Source organism: Jaculus jaculus, chromosome 1 (genome assembly GCF_020740685.1).
Source record: "Jaculus jaculus isolate mJacJac1 chromosome 1, mJacJac1.mat.Y.cur, whole genome shotgun sequence".
Taxonomy (NCBI): Eukaryota; Metazoa; Chordata; class Mammalia; order Rodentia; family Dipodidae; genus Jaculus; species Jaculus jaculus.
Genome location: NC_059102.1, coordinates 231,972,762 through 231,991,443, shown reverse-complemented (window position 1 = coordinate 231,991,443; position 18,682 = coordinate 231,972,762). Strand labels below are relative to the sequence as shown.

Genomic DNA, 18,682 nt, shown 5'->3' with positions numbered 1-18,682 from the left:
TGCTACACAACACCTTGGAGATAGTGACCTTTTTTCTTTATTCTGCTTGAGGTGGTTTGACCCAGATGTACTCCACAAACTTAGGCGCTCTGAATGCTTGCTTCCCAGCTGATGAAGATTTGGGAATGGGAGCCTTGTTGGAGATGTGCTGTTGGGGGTGGCTTGCAGGTGGTATAGCCAGCTTCCCCTTGTCAGTGTTTGGCACACTCTCCTGCTGCTCTTGTCCACCTGATGCTGGCCAGGAGGTGATGTCCAGCCTCCGCTCATGCCATTGTTTCCCCTGCCATCATGGAGCTTTCTCTCAAATCTGTAATAAACAAACAAACAAACAAAAACAACAAAAAACAACAAAAAAACACAACACAACCTTCTGTTCCCATAAACTGCTTTTGGTCAGGTACTTTGCTCCAGCAACGAAAAGCTGACTACAACACTATTTAAACTTCTTTTGTTTTTGGTTTATGAGATAAATTCCTTCTACTTTGCCCAGCTGGCATCCAGCATCCAATACCTGGACTAAGGACCCTCGTACTTCATTTTCACTAGTGTCTAGCATTATACACACACACTTGTCTTCCATTTTTTTTCCCAAAAAGAACTAAATCTCACGCTACACACACATATTGAAAAAAAAAAGGGGGGGTAGTAAAAGCTATATTTACCCGTTTGTCATCATCTTGCTTGGGCTTTCGGGTCTTCTGGAGCAATTTCAGGCCTTCAATTTGTCTGACAAGCAGTGGTATGGTCATCTTGAAGCGCTCTTCTAGGCTCACAGCATCTAAGATCTAGGAAATGTGAATTAATTAATAGCACCTCCTCAAAGATGCATAGTCCAAACATAAGTCATCATAGCCATGTGTTCAATCATTAAATTCCAAGAAAAGCAAAACTAAAACTTGTGTGGTGGTATCCCTGCTGTGGTCCTATCAAGGACATGTGGCACTCAGAGGCAGTTGTTGCTAAGCCACCTTGGCAGGGCTGTCTCAGATGGTCATCCCTGAAAGCTACCTTGCTGTCTCTGGCCTCATGCCAAGCTCCCAGCTTGCTCTTCTCAGCTCCCAGTCAGATCACATGCTTGGTACAAACAGGCAGATGAGTGCCTGGTCCACTATGCACTTGTGGTATACAGCCACTTGCCTTCCTCCAGTATAATACACTCCTCATAACAATAATTCATATCAGCAATCATGACAGGAGCCAGGCTATAACATGGCTAATGAAACCAAAATAGCTATATTAATGAGTAAGGTTGTTTGAAATAAACATAGTAATTCTAAGAGACACAGCAAAAAAAAAAATTTTTCATTTTAAAATGAAGTAAGAAAGAGGGGCAGAAAAGGGCCAGGCATAGTGGCACACGCCTTTAATCCCAGCACTCGGGAGGCTGAGGTAAGAGGATTTCTGTGACTACATAGTGAAATCCAGGTCAAGATCCGGCCTTAAAAAACTAAAAGAGAAAAAGCAGTAAAGTAGCTGGTATAATTCCAGCTACTCACTATACTTCATTCATTCATTCTTTTCTTGTGGCACTGGGGAGTGAACGTAGGGCCTTACATATAGTAGGCATGTGCTCTACTCATGAGCTACATTCCTGACCCTAACTCACTGAGTTTTAAAGAAAAAGTAAGAGCCGGGAGTGGTGGCACATGCCTTTAATCCCAGCACTCGGGAGGCAGAGGTAGGAGGATCACCGTGAGTTCAAGGTCACCCTGAGATGACAGAGTTAATTCCAGGTCAGCCTGGACCAGAGTGAGACCCTACCTTGACAAACAAAAGCAAAAAAACAAAAAAACAAAAAAAAAGAAAAGAAAAAGAAAAAGATAATGCATCCAAGGAGTGGTTTATATGAGAAAACATGAAGAATTATAATAAAGCAGGTCCATACACAAAGGGAAGGCCATGGCTCCACATGCTTAAAAAATGGCACAAAAATTACATTTGCAAATTTATATTGAATCAAGTTTTTACTTTTTTTTTTTTTTTTGAGGCAGAGTCTCATTCAAGCCCAGGTTGACCTGGAACTGTGGTCAAGGTTGGCCTTGAACTCATGGTGGTGATCCTCCTATCTCAGCCTCTGAGTGCTGAATTAAAGGCATGTGCCACCGCATGTGCCCAAATACTTACTTTGCTATTTTGTTTTGTTTTTCAAGGTAGGGTTTCACTCTAGCCCCGGCTGACCTGGAATTCGCTATGTAGTCTCAGGATGGCCTCGAACTCATGGTAAATCTTCTACCTCTGCCTCCCAAGTGCTGAGATTAAAGGCATGCACCACCATGCCTGGCTTCAAATACTTTTAAATATGATTCTCCACTTTAACTTTTTTTTTTTTAATTTTTATTAACATTTTCCATGATTATAAAATATATCCCATGGTAATTCCCTCTCTCCCACTTTAACTTTTATTCATACATTGACTAAGAACACTAATTGTACAAAAAGGTTGCTTATATAAACAAAAACAATTTTAAATTCACTTGCTTGCTTTATTTATTTATTAATGAATGAAACAGAGTCAGGCTATGTAGTCCAGACTGGCTTTGAACTTTCAATCCTTCTGAGAGCTAGGATTACAAATATGTGCCACTATGCTACGATAAAACCACCTTTAAAAGTCAATTTCTCCCTTTCTCTTCTGTTTATTTATTTGTATTTATTATTGTTTTTCTTTTTGAGATAGGGTCTCACTTTAGTTCAGACTGACCTGGAATTCACTATGTAGTTTCAGGATGGCCTTGAACTCATGGTGATCTTCCTACCTCTGCCTCCCAAGTGCTGGGATTAAAGGTGTGCCCCATCATGCCTGGATCTGTTTCTTTTTTTGAGACAGGGACAGGGGCTCATGTACACTAGAATGGCTTTGAACGTGATATGTAGTCAAGGATGAGCCTGAACTTCTGACCTTCCTGCCTCTACCTCCAAAATGCTGGGATTACAGGCATGCAACAAACGTGGCAGAAAGTCTTTAAGCTAAAAGTATCTTAACCACCTTCTTGAGTCTCTAATACTTCTTTTCCAAGGGTCAAAATGTTACTACTATCTCGATCTCAATACCAAGTGACAAACCCCCTGGCATTCAGGGAGGAACCACTGTACCTGGAGCTTCTCTTTGTTGCTTGTTCGGATAATTGAAGTTAGAATGTCCGGTAAAGCTTCCCTTGGAAGACTATCTAAAAGGCGTCTCAGTTTAGCAACAGCAGGGACAGACATATCCAACATTTCAACCAACTAAAAAGAAAAAGAGTCTTTAATGAAATCTTGCAACATTATTTGTGATTTAAAATAATTAGGTTTTTATCCAGGTTTAAGATTTGGGCCTATATCTTTGTTTTGAAAGACCACCGATTAATACAGTGCAAGCATTTACAGCCTTGGAGGAAGGAAGTACTTTCAAAATGCCCATCGAAACAAAAAGCAAAATGGCTCAAAAGTGTTATGCAAATACTAACATTTGCAAAAGACTGCAAATCTGTTCTATGAGCTAAGCTTGATTTTTGGAAAAAAACCAGTTTTATCACAAAATTACAAGGGGAGTAGAATGAACTGGGTACATCCCTCTTCACTAGTCCCTCACTCTTACTCTTTGTAACAACTGCTTTCTCTGTGTGTGCACTCTGCAGACTCATCATGATCACTACCATCATCTCAGACATCAACACCCTTGTTCTTAGGGGGCAGAGGGAGACAGGGCAAAGCAGAGTGCTGGGACAGGATTATGATAAGGGTACACCGTATACATGTACGGAGGTCATCAATCCGTTTTTTCCTTTTCAAACAAAACAGAAAAAAAATAGAAGTAACGATCCTTGTTTGTGCCAACAGGACACTCTCTTACATACCACGATATAACTATTAGTTTCAAGAAGCCGGCAGCACAGCCGGTGCGACGACGACAGCCAGTCAGGACTTGGAACAGGGTTGTAGTATAACTAGAGTCGGAGCACCGACTGATGTTTAGGGGTTATTAACAAAGCAGAAAAAAAACCCTTCCAAGGTACAATGCCGAATTACAGCAGATTAACCCAGGTTCAGAAAGACAACACATGTTCTCTCTCATATGTGATCTGAGTTTAAAACCTTTTTTTTAAACTTTATTTTTATTTATTTATTTAAGAGAGAAGAGAGAGAATGGGCACACCAGGGCCTCCAACCACTGCAAATGAGCTCCAGATGCATGTGCTCCCTTGTGCATCTGGCTTACACGGGTCTTGGGGAATCGAACCAAGGTCCTTTGGCTTTGCAGGCAAATGCCTTAACTGCTAAACCATCTCTCCGGCCCTAGTTTAGAACCTTTATGTCTATGCATGGTACTGAAAGATGGGAAACTAGAAAGTGACCTATGAGAAGAAAAACATTGGTTTTAAGCACGCAAGGTAGGGAGGGTAGCAGATCTTAAGTGATATGTAAATCAAACTGGGAATAGCGGGGTGCTGAGGTAGGAGCAGCGTACAGTGAGATGGGGGAGACAATGAGCAGAGGGTCAATTAAAACTAAGTACATATGTGAGTAAAAAACAAAAGATACATAAATATATAATACATACACACACACACACACACACATATTGTTTTTCTCAAGGTAGGTTCTCACTCTAGCCAGGCTGACCTGGAATTCATTATGTGGTCTCAGGGTGGCCTCAGATTCACAACAACCCTTCTGCCTTTCCCTCTCAAGGCCTGGGATTAAAGGCATGCACTACCATGCCCAGCTATACATATATTTAAAAGTATTTTATTTTTATTCATTTATTTGAGAGCAAGAGACAGAGGAAGGAAGGGAGAGAAAGAGAGCATGGGTGTGCCAGCATCTCCAGCTGCTGCAAATGAACTCCAAATGCAAATGCCACCTAGAGCATCTGGCTTCTGTGGGTCCTGGGGCATCAAACCTGGGTCCTTTGGCTTTGCAGGGAAGTGCCTTAACCAGTAAGCCATATCTCCAGCCCATGTTTTGTTGTTGTTGTTTTTCTTCTTTGGTTTTTCGAGGTAGGGTCTTACTCTAGCCCAGGCTGACCTGGGACTCACTATGGAACCTCAGGGTGGCCTCAAACTCATGGCAATCCTCCTACTTCTGCCTCCCAAGTGCTGAGATTAAAGGTGTGTGCCACCAAGCTAGGCCAATGCTATATATATGACTTTATTTATTTATTTGAGAGAGAAAGAGGCAGAAAAAGAATGGGCATGCCAGGGCCTCCAACCCCTGCAAACGAAGTCCAGACATATGTGCCCCTTGTGCATCTGGCTTATGTGGGTTCTGGGGAATTGAACCTAGGTCCTTTGGTTTTGCAGGCAAACGCCTTAACCACTAAGCAATCTCTCTAGCCCATGTTTTGATTTTTTGAGGTAGCATCTCGCTCTATCTCAGGCTGACCTGGAATTCACTAGGTAGTCTCAGGTGGTGTCAAACTCAGCACAATCTTCCTACCTCAGTCTCCCCAGTGCTAGGATTAAAAGCACGCTACCAAACCTGGTCCACATCGTTTTATTTTTACTTTATTTAAAGTAAAACCTTCAAAAATAAGTCAAGATAAATTTAAGAAAACTTATGTAGTTTCCAGGTCATCTTATAAATTGAAATTCTAATATAATTGCTGGTAGAGCCCAAAGTAAGATCCAATATGATGACACTAATATATTTGATCCATATGAACTGTAAAAAGCAATAGTGAGGGGCTGGAGAGATTGCTTAGTGATTAAGGCTCTTGCCAGCAAAGCCAAGGGACACAGTGTCAATTCTTAAGTACCCATGTGAAGTCAGATGCACAAGGTGGCACATGTATCTGGAGTTTGTTTGCAGTGGCTTGAAGCCCTGGTGTGCCTATTCTCATTCTCTCTATCTGCCTCTTTCTCTCTTCAAATAAATAAAACATTTTTTTAGAAAAATGGTGAAATCAGATAAACTGAAGGCAAACTGTCAGTAACCGTGACAGCCAGCCACTAGGGTTACTGACAAAGCCCAATCTTCCTCATGTCCTCTGAATAGAGAGGTGCAGAAGCATTAAAAGCTATGAGAGACTTGCCACATCTCCTTTTTTTGCCTCAGCAATAAGGAACAATGTCTTGAAATAAACTTCAAATCCACCTGGGCCCCTATATGACGCTAAAAAGGCAGATTGCCTTTTAGACAGGAAGCCAGAGCAAGAAATGAACCTTTGTTATGTGACTGAGACTTTGTGGTTAACACAGTTCAATTTGGTTCATTTTTTAAACTTTACTTGCATGCATGAGGATCTCTTGCTGTTGCAAATGATGCCTATTCAGTTATACATGAGTAGCTGGGAAACTGAATCCAGGCTGACAGGCCATGCAAGCAAGTGTTTCAACTGCTGAGCCATGTCCTCAGTTCTAAGCTCAGATTTATTTATAAACAATGAAAAAATCCTCATTTGGTCCAAGGTACAATGTTGGTATACCGCTTCTATAGTCACTAATTCATATGCTAGTAATAATCAAACTAAGATTTCATAGGCTAGTAATAATCAGTTCAAAACTGTTGTAATTTAGGGCCTCATCTATCACCTTCCTAGAATTAACAAAATTAAAGTGGTTTTGTGAAGATGTCCAAGTGGAAAAAGCTGGTAATAAAATTTTAAAGAATTTTGCTTCTTAGGATTTCATTGACAGAAAATAAAATAGTTAAAGTTCTTCCAGGTCAGCCTGGATTAGAGTTAAACCCTGCCTTGAAAACCAGAAAAAAAAAAGTTAAAGTTCATGTCCCAAACAATATGCTGATCAGCATGGGACAGCTCAAACAACCTGAGTAAGTTTGGTAAAAAAGAAGATATCTGTAAGCCGCCTCCCCCGCACCCTCCGACACACCCAATCAACAACCACCACCACTGAACAAGAGGCACAGGGAAGACTACATGCACGAGTGCAAAGCACAGCAACAATCAAGAGGGCCCCTGGCAGAGACCAGAAGCAAACCAGAGAAGAAAACACAAATGTGAGGCTCTTGGCTGCTCAGTGTGGCTGGAGCTATGGGACTCAATGTGGCAACTAAAGCCAAGGCTAGTCAGCAGGAGACAAGTTGCAAAGGGTCTTAGCATACATCCTACAGTTATCAAAGTCTTTCTCTCAAGAGAAAAACACACCTCAAATGCCCCAAATTTTACTTTTTTTTTTAGTGCTAGCAACTGAACCCAGGGCTTTGCACATGCTAAGACACTCTTATTACTATGTCTGTCTCTGCTTCTCTCTCTCTCTCTCTCCCAGCTCAGTGAGCAGAATGGGTTAAGAGCAGAAGAAATCAGGAGCGTGCTGAGGAGTTCCTAAAGTCTACTCATAAGGCCCGTGAAGATAGCTGTTGAGGTGGATAAAATGGAAATATATTAAAAACAATCTTTCAGTATTTCTCTTAAGGAGGAATAATAAAATGATGACATCTGAAACCAGTGAAATTTATAGAAGTACTTAAAAATTTTTAACATGAAAATAGGACATAGATACAAAAATAAAGCAAAGTAGAAAATGAACCAAAAATCAGAAAGCTCCATACAAAAATTCTTGTGGTGTCATTATTAAGTCTTCACATTTAAAAGGTTTCTATGGATAAAAGATGGAGAAGTAAAGGCATAGGTAAGGAAGGGTAAGCCCTGAGGAACCTTGCCAAGAAAAGAAATTCTACCTCTTCCTGCCTGCTTCTTTCTTCAGAGGATCAGCACTGGTTCCAGTTCTAAGCCTGAAGGTTCTTTCTTCAGAGTAAATTATTCCTTCAGCCCTAAAGGTACAACCCCAAATCTACCTAGCTTCTATTACTGTACACGTTAGGAGTATGTCACTACAAATGACAGCCATAGAAAAATACCACAGGCTAGGAATACTGTCCTCACACACTTTTCAGCTCTTGTTATGGTCATTGGATTATGTCAACAGAAAAGGAAAAGACTATATTTCATAATATAGTTTTATACTTTCATTAAAATTTTAAGTAAAATAATGTGGGGGAGAAAGTTTAACTTAAAAAAAATCCAAAACAAAACACAACTCAAACCTAGAATTAAGGAGTTCAATACTTTCTACATACCTAAAGTGTGTTTCCTTCTCCCCACTGTAGTGAGTCAGCTTGATATCTGTCCTCTATGGGCTTAACCCTTCCAGAGTTACTGATAGCAGTGTAACCTAAATTTCTAAAGCAATATAACTTCTGTAATTTGGTGACTAGAAATTGTAGTGATCACTTTGTAGTATTTCAACATTAAACATTTATGTTTAACAGCTATAGGGTTTGGAGATACTGTGAGTTATAAAATCCTAATATCTTTTAGAACTATTCTAGGAAGGGTTGGATAGTATGTCTAAGATGATTTAAGTATAACCCTTGGGATGGTTACTCTCTGGTTATCAACTTGACAGGATTTAGACTCACCATGGAAACAAATTTTCTAGGTTAGGTTAGCTGAGATGGGAAGACCCACCCTAACTCTATGGGCTGAGGTTCCAAACTGACTAAAAAGTGAGAAGTGAGCTGAGCAGCAACATTCACTGGTGTCTGCTTCCTCAGTGGGATTAGGACCAGTTGCTCAAGTTCCTGTCACCATGCCTGCCCCACAAGATGGGCTGCATCCCTTTGAAACTGTAAGCCAGAAAAACCTCTTGCTTTAAGCTGCTTCCTGTCACGTATTGTTCACAACAACAAGAAAAGTAACCATTACAGCCATAGACCAAAGCAAACAGAATACACTACAAAATATTTTTTACTGGTGTGTGTATGTGTGCGCGCACACAGGTATGTGAATGCAAGACCATGTGTGAAGGTCAGAGAACAGCCTCAAGTGTTGGTCCTCACCTTCCACCTTGTTTGGAGGCAAGGTCTCTCCTGTTCACAGCTGTACTAGCCACAGTAGCTGGCCTACAAACTTCTAGATTCTCTGTTTCTGCCTCCCTTTTCTTTGCAGGCACACTGTGGTTATAAATCTTGTTCTATGCATCCAACTGTGCACGGGGTTCTGGGGGTCCACACTTGGGTCTTTAGGTTTACACAACAAGCTCTTTACCCACTGAGCTATCTTGTCAGCCCTATAGACTATTATTGTTTATTTTTTATTTATTTATTTGAGAGCAACAGACAGAGAAAGAGGCAGAGAAAGAGAGAGAGAGAATGGGCACCCCAGGGCCTCCAGCCACTGCAAATGAACTCCAGATGCGTGCACCCCCTTGTGCATCTGGCTAACATGGGTCCTGGAGAATCGAGCCTCAAACTGGGGTGCTTAGGCTTCACAGGCAAGCACTTAACCACTAAACCATCTCTCCAGCCCTAGAATATTACTAAATCATGTAAAAGCATGCACTCCTAAAGTCCATCACCTAACAGATTCATCACATCTTAGGACAGCAAAGAAACTGAAGAGCTAAAAAGGGTTTTAAGGGAAAAGCAAAGGCCACTCACTTGTACTGCATATCTGTAGAACTGTTCAGACAGCTCTCCTAGCTCCTCCCTGGTTTTGCAGGTGTTGGGAAATTCCTCAAGCCGGTCCAACTGCTCCACTTCAGCAACAGGATATGGCTTCTCTTTTAAGACCTGGACAATCTGGAACCGGCACAGGCCTGTGATCAGCAAAGTATAATGGGGCTTGGGCCAGTTACTGCCTACCACCTGAACCGCCAGAGCAGCTGTCCCAATCCTGCAAAACACACAAACATTACTGTTATGAATACTCAACACAGCAAGTCATTTTCTGTGGCTTTCCCAGGCACAGAAAGACAAATAGCATGTTATCTACTATGCAGGATAAAGACTCAAGTTTATACATACATGTACACACACATACATCTATATATGAAAGTAGAAAGTGAACTACAGAGGGGAGGAAGAGGTCTAAAGAGAGGAGCAGGGGAACAACTGGAGTCATGTGACATGAAAGGAGGAGGGACTATTTGGGGAGAAGAGAACCCAGAAGGATGGAGGGAGGACAAATAAGAACATAATACAATGAAATCTACAAATGAAAAAGTCAGAAGAAATCCATTACTTTGCTTACTAAAAAAATTTTAAGAAAAATTCTCTTTTTATTGCTCTTGTTTTCAAAGCACCATCTGGTTCTAGCCCAGGCTGAACTGGAATGCATTCTGTAGTCCCAGGCTGGCCTTGAACTCATATTGATCCTTTTTTTTTTTTTTTTTTTTTTAACCTCAGCTTCCTAAGTGCTGGGATTAAAGACATGCACCAACACATCTGCCTAGAAAAATTCTCTAAAAAAAAAAATGTCTTAGCTTGAGAAATTCTTTTAAAACAATGACAAACATCTAGGACTCGTGAGATTGCTTAGTGGTTAAGGCACTTGCCTGCAAAGCCAAAAGACCCACATTAGACTCCCCACAATCCACATAAGCCAGATACACAAGGGGGTGCATGCGTCTGGAGTTGGTTTGCAGTGGCTAGAGGCTCTGGCATGTCCATCCTCTCTCTCTGTACCTGCCTATTTTTCTTTCTCAAATAAATAAATTTTAAAAATAACAAACGAGGGAATTACCATGGGATAGTTTTTTATAATCATGGAAAATGTTAATAAAAATTTAAAAATTTTTAAAAAATAACAAACATCTAAAGCATAATGAATTATTTCTCTATTTAACTTAGCATGTAGTTCTGTCAGTCTAAACTATCATCTGTTATGGCACAAAGCATGTTATCTTACTATATTGGTACCTCTTTCAAAACTGAGGTATGAATTCCCATATGCTTGGATTATTTAAGTTTATAAAATTGTATGAATAAATGTAGCTGACAATTATCTATCTTAAATTAATTTTGCCAACTAGGAACATCAGAGTAGCATTTTAAAGACTGAAATATAAACATAAAATATGTCATTTGTTCCCAGTTATCAGTTTTATTAACATCAAACAAGTTATCTTTTTCACCAGTCCATCATTCTCACTTGCTCATAATTCTTGACTTCTAAATGTGACCACACAGATTGAGGAGCGCCAAAGGCATATATCTCAAGAAGAAATAAACCTAATTCTAACTGGCAATAAACTCGCCTAATAGTAGCTGAAAAATATTCACTTAAGTAGCTCCCTATCAGACATACAGTTCCTAACCACGTCACATATAAAAGTAGTTCATAAGGGCTGGAGATGGCTTAGCAGTTAAGGTGCTTGCCTGCAAAGCCTAACGACCCATGTTCAACTGCTCTCCAGATCCCATGTGAGCCAGACAAACAAATGTGACACAAGCGCAAGGTTGCACATGCACACTTGTGGTGCAAGCGTCTGGGGTTCAACTGCAGTAGCTGAGGCCCTGGTGCCAATTCTCTCCCCCCTCACCCTCTCTAAAAAAATAAAATAAAATAGTTCATTAAAGACAGTCTCATCTAAACTAAGCCAAAATTGTCTAAAACAAAGATTGGCTCCCAGACCCCAGATTAAAATTTTTGCTTCCTTTGGGGAAAGTGGTAATTTCAGAAAGAAATTAAAACTAAAGTGACCAGTGCTATGGGAGAAATGAATGCTGTGCTTGCTCATTTCAAATGTACAGTATGTGACTACTTACATATACAGTGAATTCTTAGTCACTTCTAATAAGTTGTGCCTTCTGTGGGTTACTTGAAGCCTGTTTCCTTATGCCATTCAGCTTACTATAAGCTACGTCCATCCTTCCTCACAACCTTCCAGTCATATTGTGAGTGAAGGGGATAAAACTGATTTAAATAGTAACCTATGCCAGATAATTCAAAGAAGTCAGGTAAAGAAAGAATTTGAAATGATTTGGCATTTCTTACTTTGATTGATTTGTGTCAAAATGGCTATTTTTCTTCAGTCATTCATCAATAGTTCTCAGATTGCTAGAGAAAATTAACACATCAAAACTGATTACAGACCAACTCAGACTAAAATCCAGTGCTATGATATTCATCAATGTTTACTGCATGCAACACTGTTCACAGTTCAGTTTGTATTCAAAATATCCAAGCATCAACAGACAAGCAACCAGACCTCAGCCAAATGGGTTTACATAAAAGAAACAGAAGAAACCAGTGACAGAGAGACGAGTGACCTCCAAAACTTCAGGTGAGAAAACAAATTCAATTACTTACTCTATGTCACTGATCAAAGCTGATTCTAAAAACAAATTTCTAAACTGGACACAGTAGCTCACACCTATAATCCCAGCACTCAGGCAGTCTAAGGAGAGAGGATCACCATGAGTTTAAGGCCAATCTGGGCTACAGCGTGAGGTCCAGTTCTTGGCTGAAACCCTTGTTTTCTTAAAAAGCTAATGAAATCTTTTGCTAGTAGTAGAAGCTGTTCCAAATTGAACCAATATTGGGCTGGAGAGATGGCTTAGCGGTTAAGCGCTTGCCTGTGAAGCCTAAGGACCCCGGTTTGAGGCTCGGTTCCCCAGGACCCACGTTAGCCAGATGCACAAGGGGGCGCACGCGTCTGGAGTTCGTTTGCAGTGGCTGGAAGCCCTGGTGCGCCCATTCTCTCTCTCTCCCTCTATCTGTCTTTCTATGTCTGTCGCTCTCAAATAAATAAATAAAAAACGAACCAAAAAAAAAAATTGAACCAATATTAAGTTAGACTTACATCTTCCTGTCAGGTTGCTAAAGAGATAAAGGCTTACATGCAACAACTGGTGCTTACAGAGCCTCCAAAGAGAAACAGAGCTTGTGAAAGTAGAAATGATGACTCGATAAAGACATTTTGCATGAAAAACAGTGTAAACAAGGTCTATGTTGAATGTTATTTAAAAAAATTTTTTATTAACAAGTTCCATGATTATAAACAATATCCTATGGTAATGCCCTCCCTTCCCCCCTCTGAATGTTATTTTAAATAAATTATATTGTCTACTCAGCTCCAGTTTTGATATACAAAAATAAGTAACAAATAAACTATTCAATGAATCAAATTTCTTTCTGCAATATGCAAGTCTTTATACCATTAGTCATCATTCTAAATATTCAAGCTCTTCCATTATAACACCTGTATTACTAGCATGACCAAAAGTCATACTCTGAATTTACAACAGATCCACATTTATTCATCCAGCTTTGCCTTGAGATGGTAGTGTTATGGTTAAGGTGAATGTTAGGGTTAAAATGTCAAGATTGGGGGTAGATGGGTGGATAGCTGGCTCAGCAGTTAAGGTACTTGCCTGAAAAGTGTAAGGAAAGGAGATTGATTCCCCAGCCCCCACGTAAGCTGGATACACAAGGTCACGTGCATGCATCTACAGTTCATTTGCAGTGGCTAGAGGCCCTGGTGCACCCATTCTCATTCTCTCTCTGTGTCTCTTTCTTGCAAATAAATAAAAATAAATATTCTTTAAAATGTCAAGGTTGGGAACAATTGGAAATAAAAGTAAAAGGGCTTGCAGCTGGGTACAAGATAGCTAATATAAACAGGTAAGAGGAAGGGCAGGGCTCTGGGAAAAAAAAAATCAAGCTGATGTTGGCAGGCTCTGGACAGATCCCATGAAGTCCTCTTGAGAAATATACACAAGGCACTGTTTCCCTTTCACAACTCTCTCCTCTACTCACAGCAGATGCAACTGTAAGAAAGGTTTCTTAACAAGCCTCCATTATTCTAGAAAGGAGGTCATCTCAGACGATAATTTTTGGAAAAACATATCATCATTGTTAGTAATAATTAAAGTCTAGTAAAACAATTTTCAAGCTTTTAAGCTAAAAGAGGCTTCTACTACTAAAGGACTTTAAAATTATTATTATTATGCTTTCCTTTCTAAAGGACTTTTGATAGTCACCCTTTCTTAACACTGTATTTCTGGAGCTAGGCATGGTGTTGCACACCTTTAATACCAGTACTTGGGAGGCAGAGGTAGGTGAATCACTGTGAGTTCAAGGCCACCCTAAGACTACATAGTGAATTACAGATCAGCCTGGACTAGAGTGAGACCTTACCTCGAAAGAACAAAACAAACAAGCAAAAAAACAAACTTTACTTCTGAATGTGAGACATGTCACTTGTAAATAAACCTTCCTTAAAAAGAGAAAAAAAAGGGCTGAAGTGATGGCTTAGCATTAAGCACTTGCCTGTGAAGCCCAAGGACCCCTGTTGGAGGCTCAGTTCCCCAGGACCCACATTAGCCAGATGCACAAGGGGGCGCACATGTCTGGAGTTCGTTTGCAGTGGCTGGAGGCCCTGGCATGCCCATTCTCTCTCTCTCTGCCTCTTTCGCTCTCTGTCACTCTCAAATAAATAAAATAAACAAAAAAAATTTTAAAAAGAGTAAAGATAGATTTTGGAATATCTAAGTAGACTACTCATTACATATTTGTTAAAATATTTTAATTAAAAATTTTATTAACCAGAAATATTTCTTGAATGCCTAAGAATGCTAACAGGTACAAGGAGGAGTAATATGTGGACAAAAAGTTGATCCTTTCCATTATGGACCTGTGCATGTGCTATATGTAAAGTATGTGTACTTTGTTAGACAAATGCCAAAAAACCTAACTTGGGGTCTCTCACAGGGAATAAGAAGGCCAACAAGCGCACAGGGACTGAGAGTGTAGAGTGGAAAAGGCAGTCTGAAGAACGTAAGGGTGAAGATTAGATGAATGCCTGAAAGGACACTGTATAGGTAATGAAATAGGTCATGCAAACGCCACTAAAAATACAGTTCAGCAAAGCAAAGGAATGCAGAGTCCTAAGGCAGCATGGAGGCCAAGCCCCACACCCCGTTTGCCCCCCTGCCCAGCAGCATGCCTAGCTAGATACCAGTGTGCAGAACAGAATGTGCTGAAGAGCAGCGCCACCTACTGTGCCTAGTCACCTGGAGGGTGTAAAAGAAATGACACAGGAGCACAGCCCTTCATTCTACTCTGAGTATCATCTGGAAAAACTAGGAAGGACAGATTTGTGTACAGGAAGAGATGTACGCTACAGATAGCTCAAAATTTGTACTCTAAAGCATTGTCTTTATAAGCATCTAGTGTTTTAAAAGTCATAACTGAGAAATGATGTTGGAGTCTATTCTAGGGAGGATGTGATACAATCTTCCATACAGACTTTTCAAGTAGCAGATAATATTTCTAGGATAACTAGATGGTCTGGTGCATTCTGAAGTGCTGAAATGCTATATAGACCTTTCATTGCATGTTTTCTAATTTAAATGATTAGGCTGGGGATGTAGCTCAGTGGTAGAATGCCTTGCCTAGCATGCTTGAGGCCATAGGTTCAAGTTCTCAGCACTGCAAACAAACAGAACACATTGTTAGTTAAACTCTAACACTGCTAGTCACTTAAAACGAAGTCAAAATATACCATCATTGGAGTATTTAATAATTAGCCCCAAGCAAAGGGAATTTAGTTAGTATTTTGGAGTCATTTACATGAAAGAAATTAGTAACCCTCCAAATCCATGCCTGAATGATAACAAAAACAGTAAATCACATCAAATCTAAAATATACCTAACTCTACTTTCAAAATTTCCATATGTTGGGCTGGAGAGATGGCTTAGTGGTTAAGACGCTTGCCTACGAAGCTTAAGGACACAGGTTTGACTCCTCAGTATCCACACAAGCCAGATGCACCAGGGGTGCAAGCATTTGGAGTTCATTTGCGGTGGCTACAGGTCCTGGCACACCCATTCTCTCTTTCTCTATCCCCCCTCATCAAACAAATAAAATAAAATAAAATATAAAAAAATTCAGTATGTGCATGGAAAATTAATACATATTATTATAGTAGAAATAAAGCCAGCCATGCCTAGAATCCCCGCTATTCAGGACCATTGAGTCCAATGCTGGCCTGGGCAATAAAGTGATTAAGACCAGTGTAGGCAACTAATTTTTATCAAGACCTCTAACTAAAAAGTAGAAACAGAGCTTAGGTGGAGTGCTTGCCTAGCATAAATAGCATATATGCCTAGGTTCAATCCCTAGTCCCATCCCTCCCCAAGGAATTAAAAATTCTAATCATGAGCACTCTTGCCTCAGAGTGTTGGGCCCAGAATGTTAACAATATATGGCAGAAATAAATGAAGGAGTCATATATTAGGAAACCAGAATCCAATATAATTTGTCAAACAGTAACGAAACTTTCAAGCAATGACCAAAGCAGAGCAGAAGGGAGTCAAAAACCTTTTATGGGGCTGGGAAAATGGATGACTGCGGGCTTGAGGTTCAACTCCCAGGCTGCCCACATAAGCCGGGTGCAAAAAGGGGTGCAAATTACTGGTGTTCATTTGCAGTGGCATGAGGCCCGGCTGCATACACACACATAAATAAATATTTTTAAAAAAAATCTTTCATGATGACCAAAGCTGGGCGTCTTTCTATATATGTAAACTAACAATGACTTGTTTTTCTTTTTCTTTTTCTTTCTTGTGCATTTTGTTTCTAAGGAGGTCTGTCAAACTGTCAAAATAATGCAAACAGTCCCACCTGTTTAAAAACACAGCATATTCTGCTGGGCGTGGTGGTACACACCTTTAATTTCAGCACTCAGGAGAGAGAGGCAGGAGGATCACTGTGAGTTCGAGGCCACCCTGAGAATACAGAGTGAATTCCAGGTCAGCCTGGACTAGAGTGAAAACCTACCTCGAAAAACAAGCAAACAAAAACATGGCATTTCTAACCCTCAATAATATCCCTTCAGAGTTAGGAAACCTTAACTTGAAAATGAGAGAGAAAAGCAGGTGGAGGAGGATTTCCAGAGAGTGAACGTGCTCTAAGTACAGTCAAGCACCGGAAGCAGGAACTTGGGAGGTGAGTTTGAGGATAACTATTATCCACTAGGAGCCACATCTGTGATCTCAGTAGACACATATGAAGAAACAGACGTAGATTAAGTCTCTCACCCAAAGTCACAGAATTAGGGATATGGCACAGGGCTATCTAATGACATGCCTGGGGCCTAAGGAAAAAAAGATATGAGAGGAGCAAAGGAGAAAAATCAAGAAGGTTCAAGAAAAGGGAGACAAAGGGAAATTCAAAGCAAAGGAAAAGTACTGAGGGAGGAAGGGAAAAGGTGGCTCTGAGTGTGAAAGAAAAGCACCATGAAACTAAAGTGTAAGAACGGGCGGGGGTGTTGGGGGAGTGGAAGCTTCTGGGTGATAGTGCTTCAGCTAGAGAACATTACAGGAGTCAGGAAGGAGGGAAGGGGAAGAAAGGGAAATGGGGGCAGGGAGGAAGGGAGGGAAGGGGAGGAATGGAAAGGGAAAGGGAGAGAGAGAGAGAGTGCGCGCCCAGGGAAGGAGAGGTCTGGAAAGTTCCAAGACTGGCCTAGGGCAATGAAGGGAGCCGGGATCAAAAAGGGATTTCAGTGCAATTCTCAACAGCGGCATGTCATCAACAGGTTCTTTTCACCAGCCGTCAGTTCTTACTTCCTGAGGGGCAGTGGCTGCGCCGTCATCTCATTCATCGCGACCGCACCCCTCCCCCGTGACGGAGGCCACTACGCACCTGTGCAGCGGCGGCAGGTCCTGCGCGTCGCTGGCCGGGTCGGGCGTGTTGGGGATGACTCCCAGGATGGTGCTCTGCAGCGACGTGCCCTTCAGCAGGCGGCTGCGCACCAGCTGCAGGTTGCGGGCCGTGTCCACGCTGGTGCGGATGGTGGAGCCGGGCAGCAGCACGCCCTCGTGGGTTAGCAGCAGCGGAAGGCGGCTCGGGATCTGGATGGGGCTCACTGCCGACATGGCCACAGCTGCGAACGCAGGAAGCTGTCAGGAACCGTACACGCAGCCCTCTAGCTTAGTGAAACTCACCCTCGGTCGCCCGCTACGGCCCGCCCTCTTCCGGCCCGCCCCCAGCCAGCTCCAGGTCCAAACACCGCCGCTTCCGGCTCCCAGCTACGGCCACTCTCGAGGCCCAAATGCTGCGGCTTCGCGCTGACAGCTCTCAGAGCCTGCTAGTTAGAAGGGCGACCTAGAACAGGCAGACCAGACACATCTTTGAACTGCTGACTTCGTAAAGAGTGTTGGGAAGGATAATAGTATTCCGGCGGTGTACACTAGAACTGCCTTAAACTTTTTTTTTTTAATCGAATGGATCTTAGATTTACAAAAAGTTTGCAAAAGTATAGCAAAAATTATTTCTTAAACACCTTTCACCCAGCATTGCTGTTATGTAAGCCAAGTATCATTATCAAAACCAGGATCTTAGCATTCTATTACCTAATCCATAGACCTTACCTACTTTTCAGGTCTTCTTACTATTGCCCTTAATTGGATTAGGTCTAGAGTCCAATCCAAGGTCCCCTTCACTTTGTCCTATTCTCCTATGCCTTCATTTATCTATGATAACAAAATAAAATAAAGCAAAACAAAACAAACAAAAAACATTCTGGCCGGGCGTGGTGGCGCACGCCTTTAATCCCAGCACTTGGGAGGCAGAGGTAGGAGGATCACCGTGAGTTCAAGGCCACCCTGAGACTCCATAGTGAATTCCAGGTCAGCCTGGGCTAGAGTGAAACCTTGCCTCTAAAAACCAAAAAAACCAACAACAACAACAAAAAACATTCTGCATGCAGAATGGCTTCTTCCAGCTTTCTGTCTGCGGGTCTACGTGGCGGAGGTTATCAGCTCAGTTCCAGCAATATTTCTAAGTGTCCTTGTGTAAGACCCCCAAAACGAGGACCCCATGCTCTGCCCGGATATGGCGACACCCCAAATCACTCACGAGAAGCGGTCTTGATGCAAACTGCAAGAGGATTTTATTCCAAGCGCACTGGGGCCCACAGTCGTACCACACAGGGGTAGAGGACTGCAGAGCCC

At 41.5% G+C, this 18,682-nt stretch overlaps 1 protein-coding gene across 1 annotated transcript in view; it reads right to left on the bottom strand.

The window, feature by feature from the left end:
• Lonp2 (lon peptidase 2, peroxisomal) overlaps window positions 1–17,708 on the bottom strand; it is a 129,288-nt gene extending 111,580 nt beyond the window's left edge. Inside the window, exons 1-4 of the mRNA XM_045130631.1 lie at window positions 17,373–17,708; window positions 9,382–9,616; window positions 3,094–3,225; window positions 663–785 (exon numbers count right to left, since the gene is read on the bottom strand). Of these exons, the coding sequence (XP_044986566.1) occupies window positions 663–785; window positions 3,094–3,225; window positions 9,382–9,616; window positions 17,373–17,605 (723 nt within the window). The 5' untranslated portion in view covers window positions 17,606–17,708. The remainder of the gene's footprint in view (window positions 1–662; window positions 786–3,093; window positions 3,226–9,381; window positions 9,617–17,372) is intronic.
• Window positions 17,709–18,682: the final 974 nt, after the last annotated feature.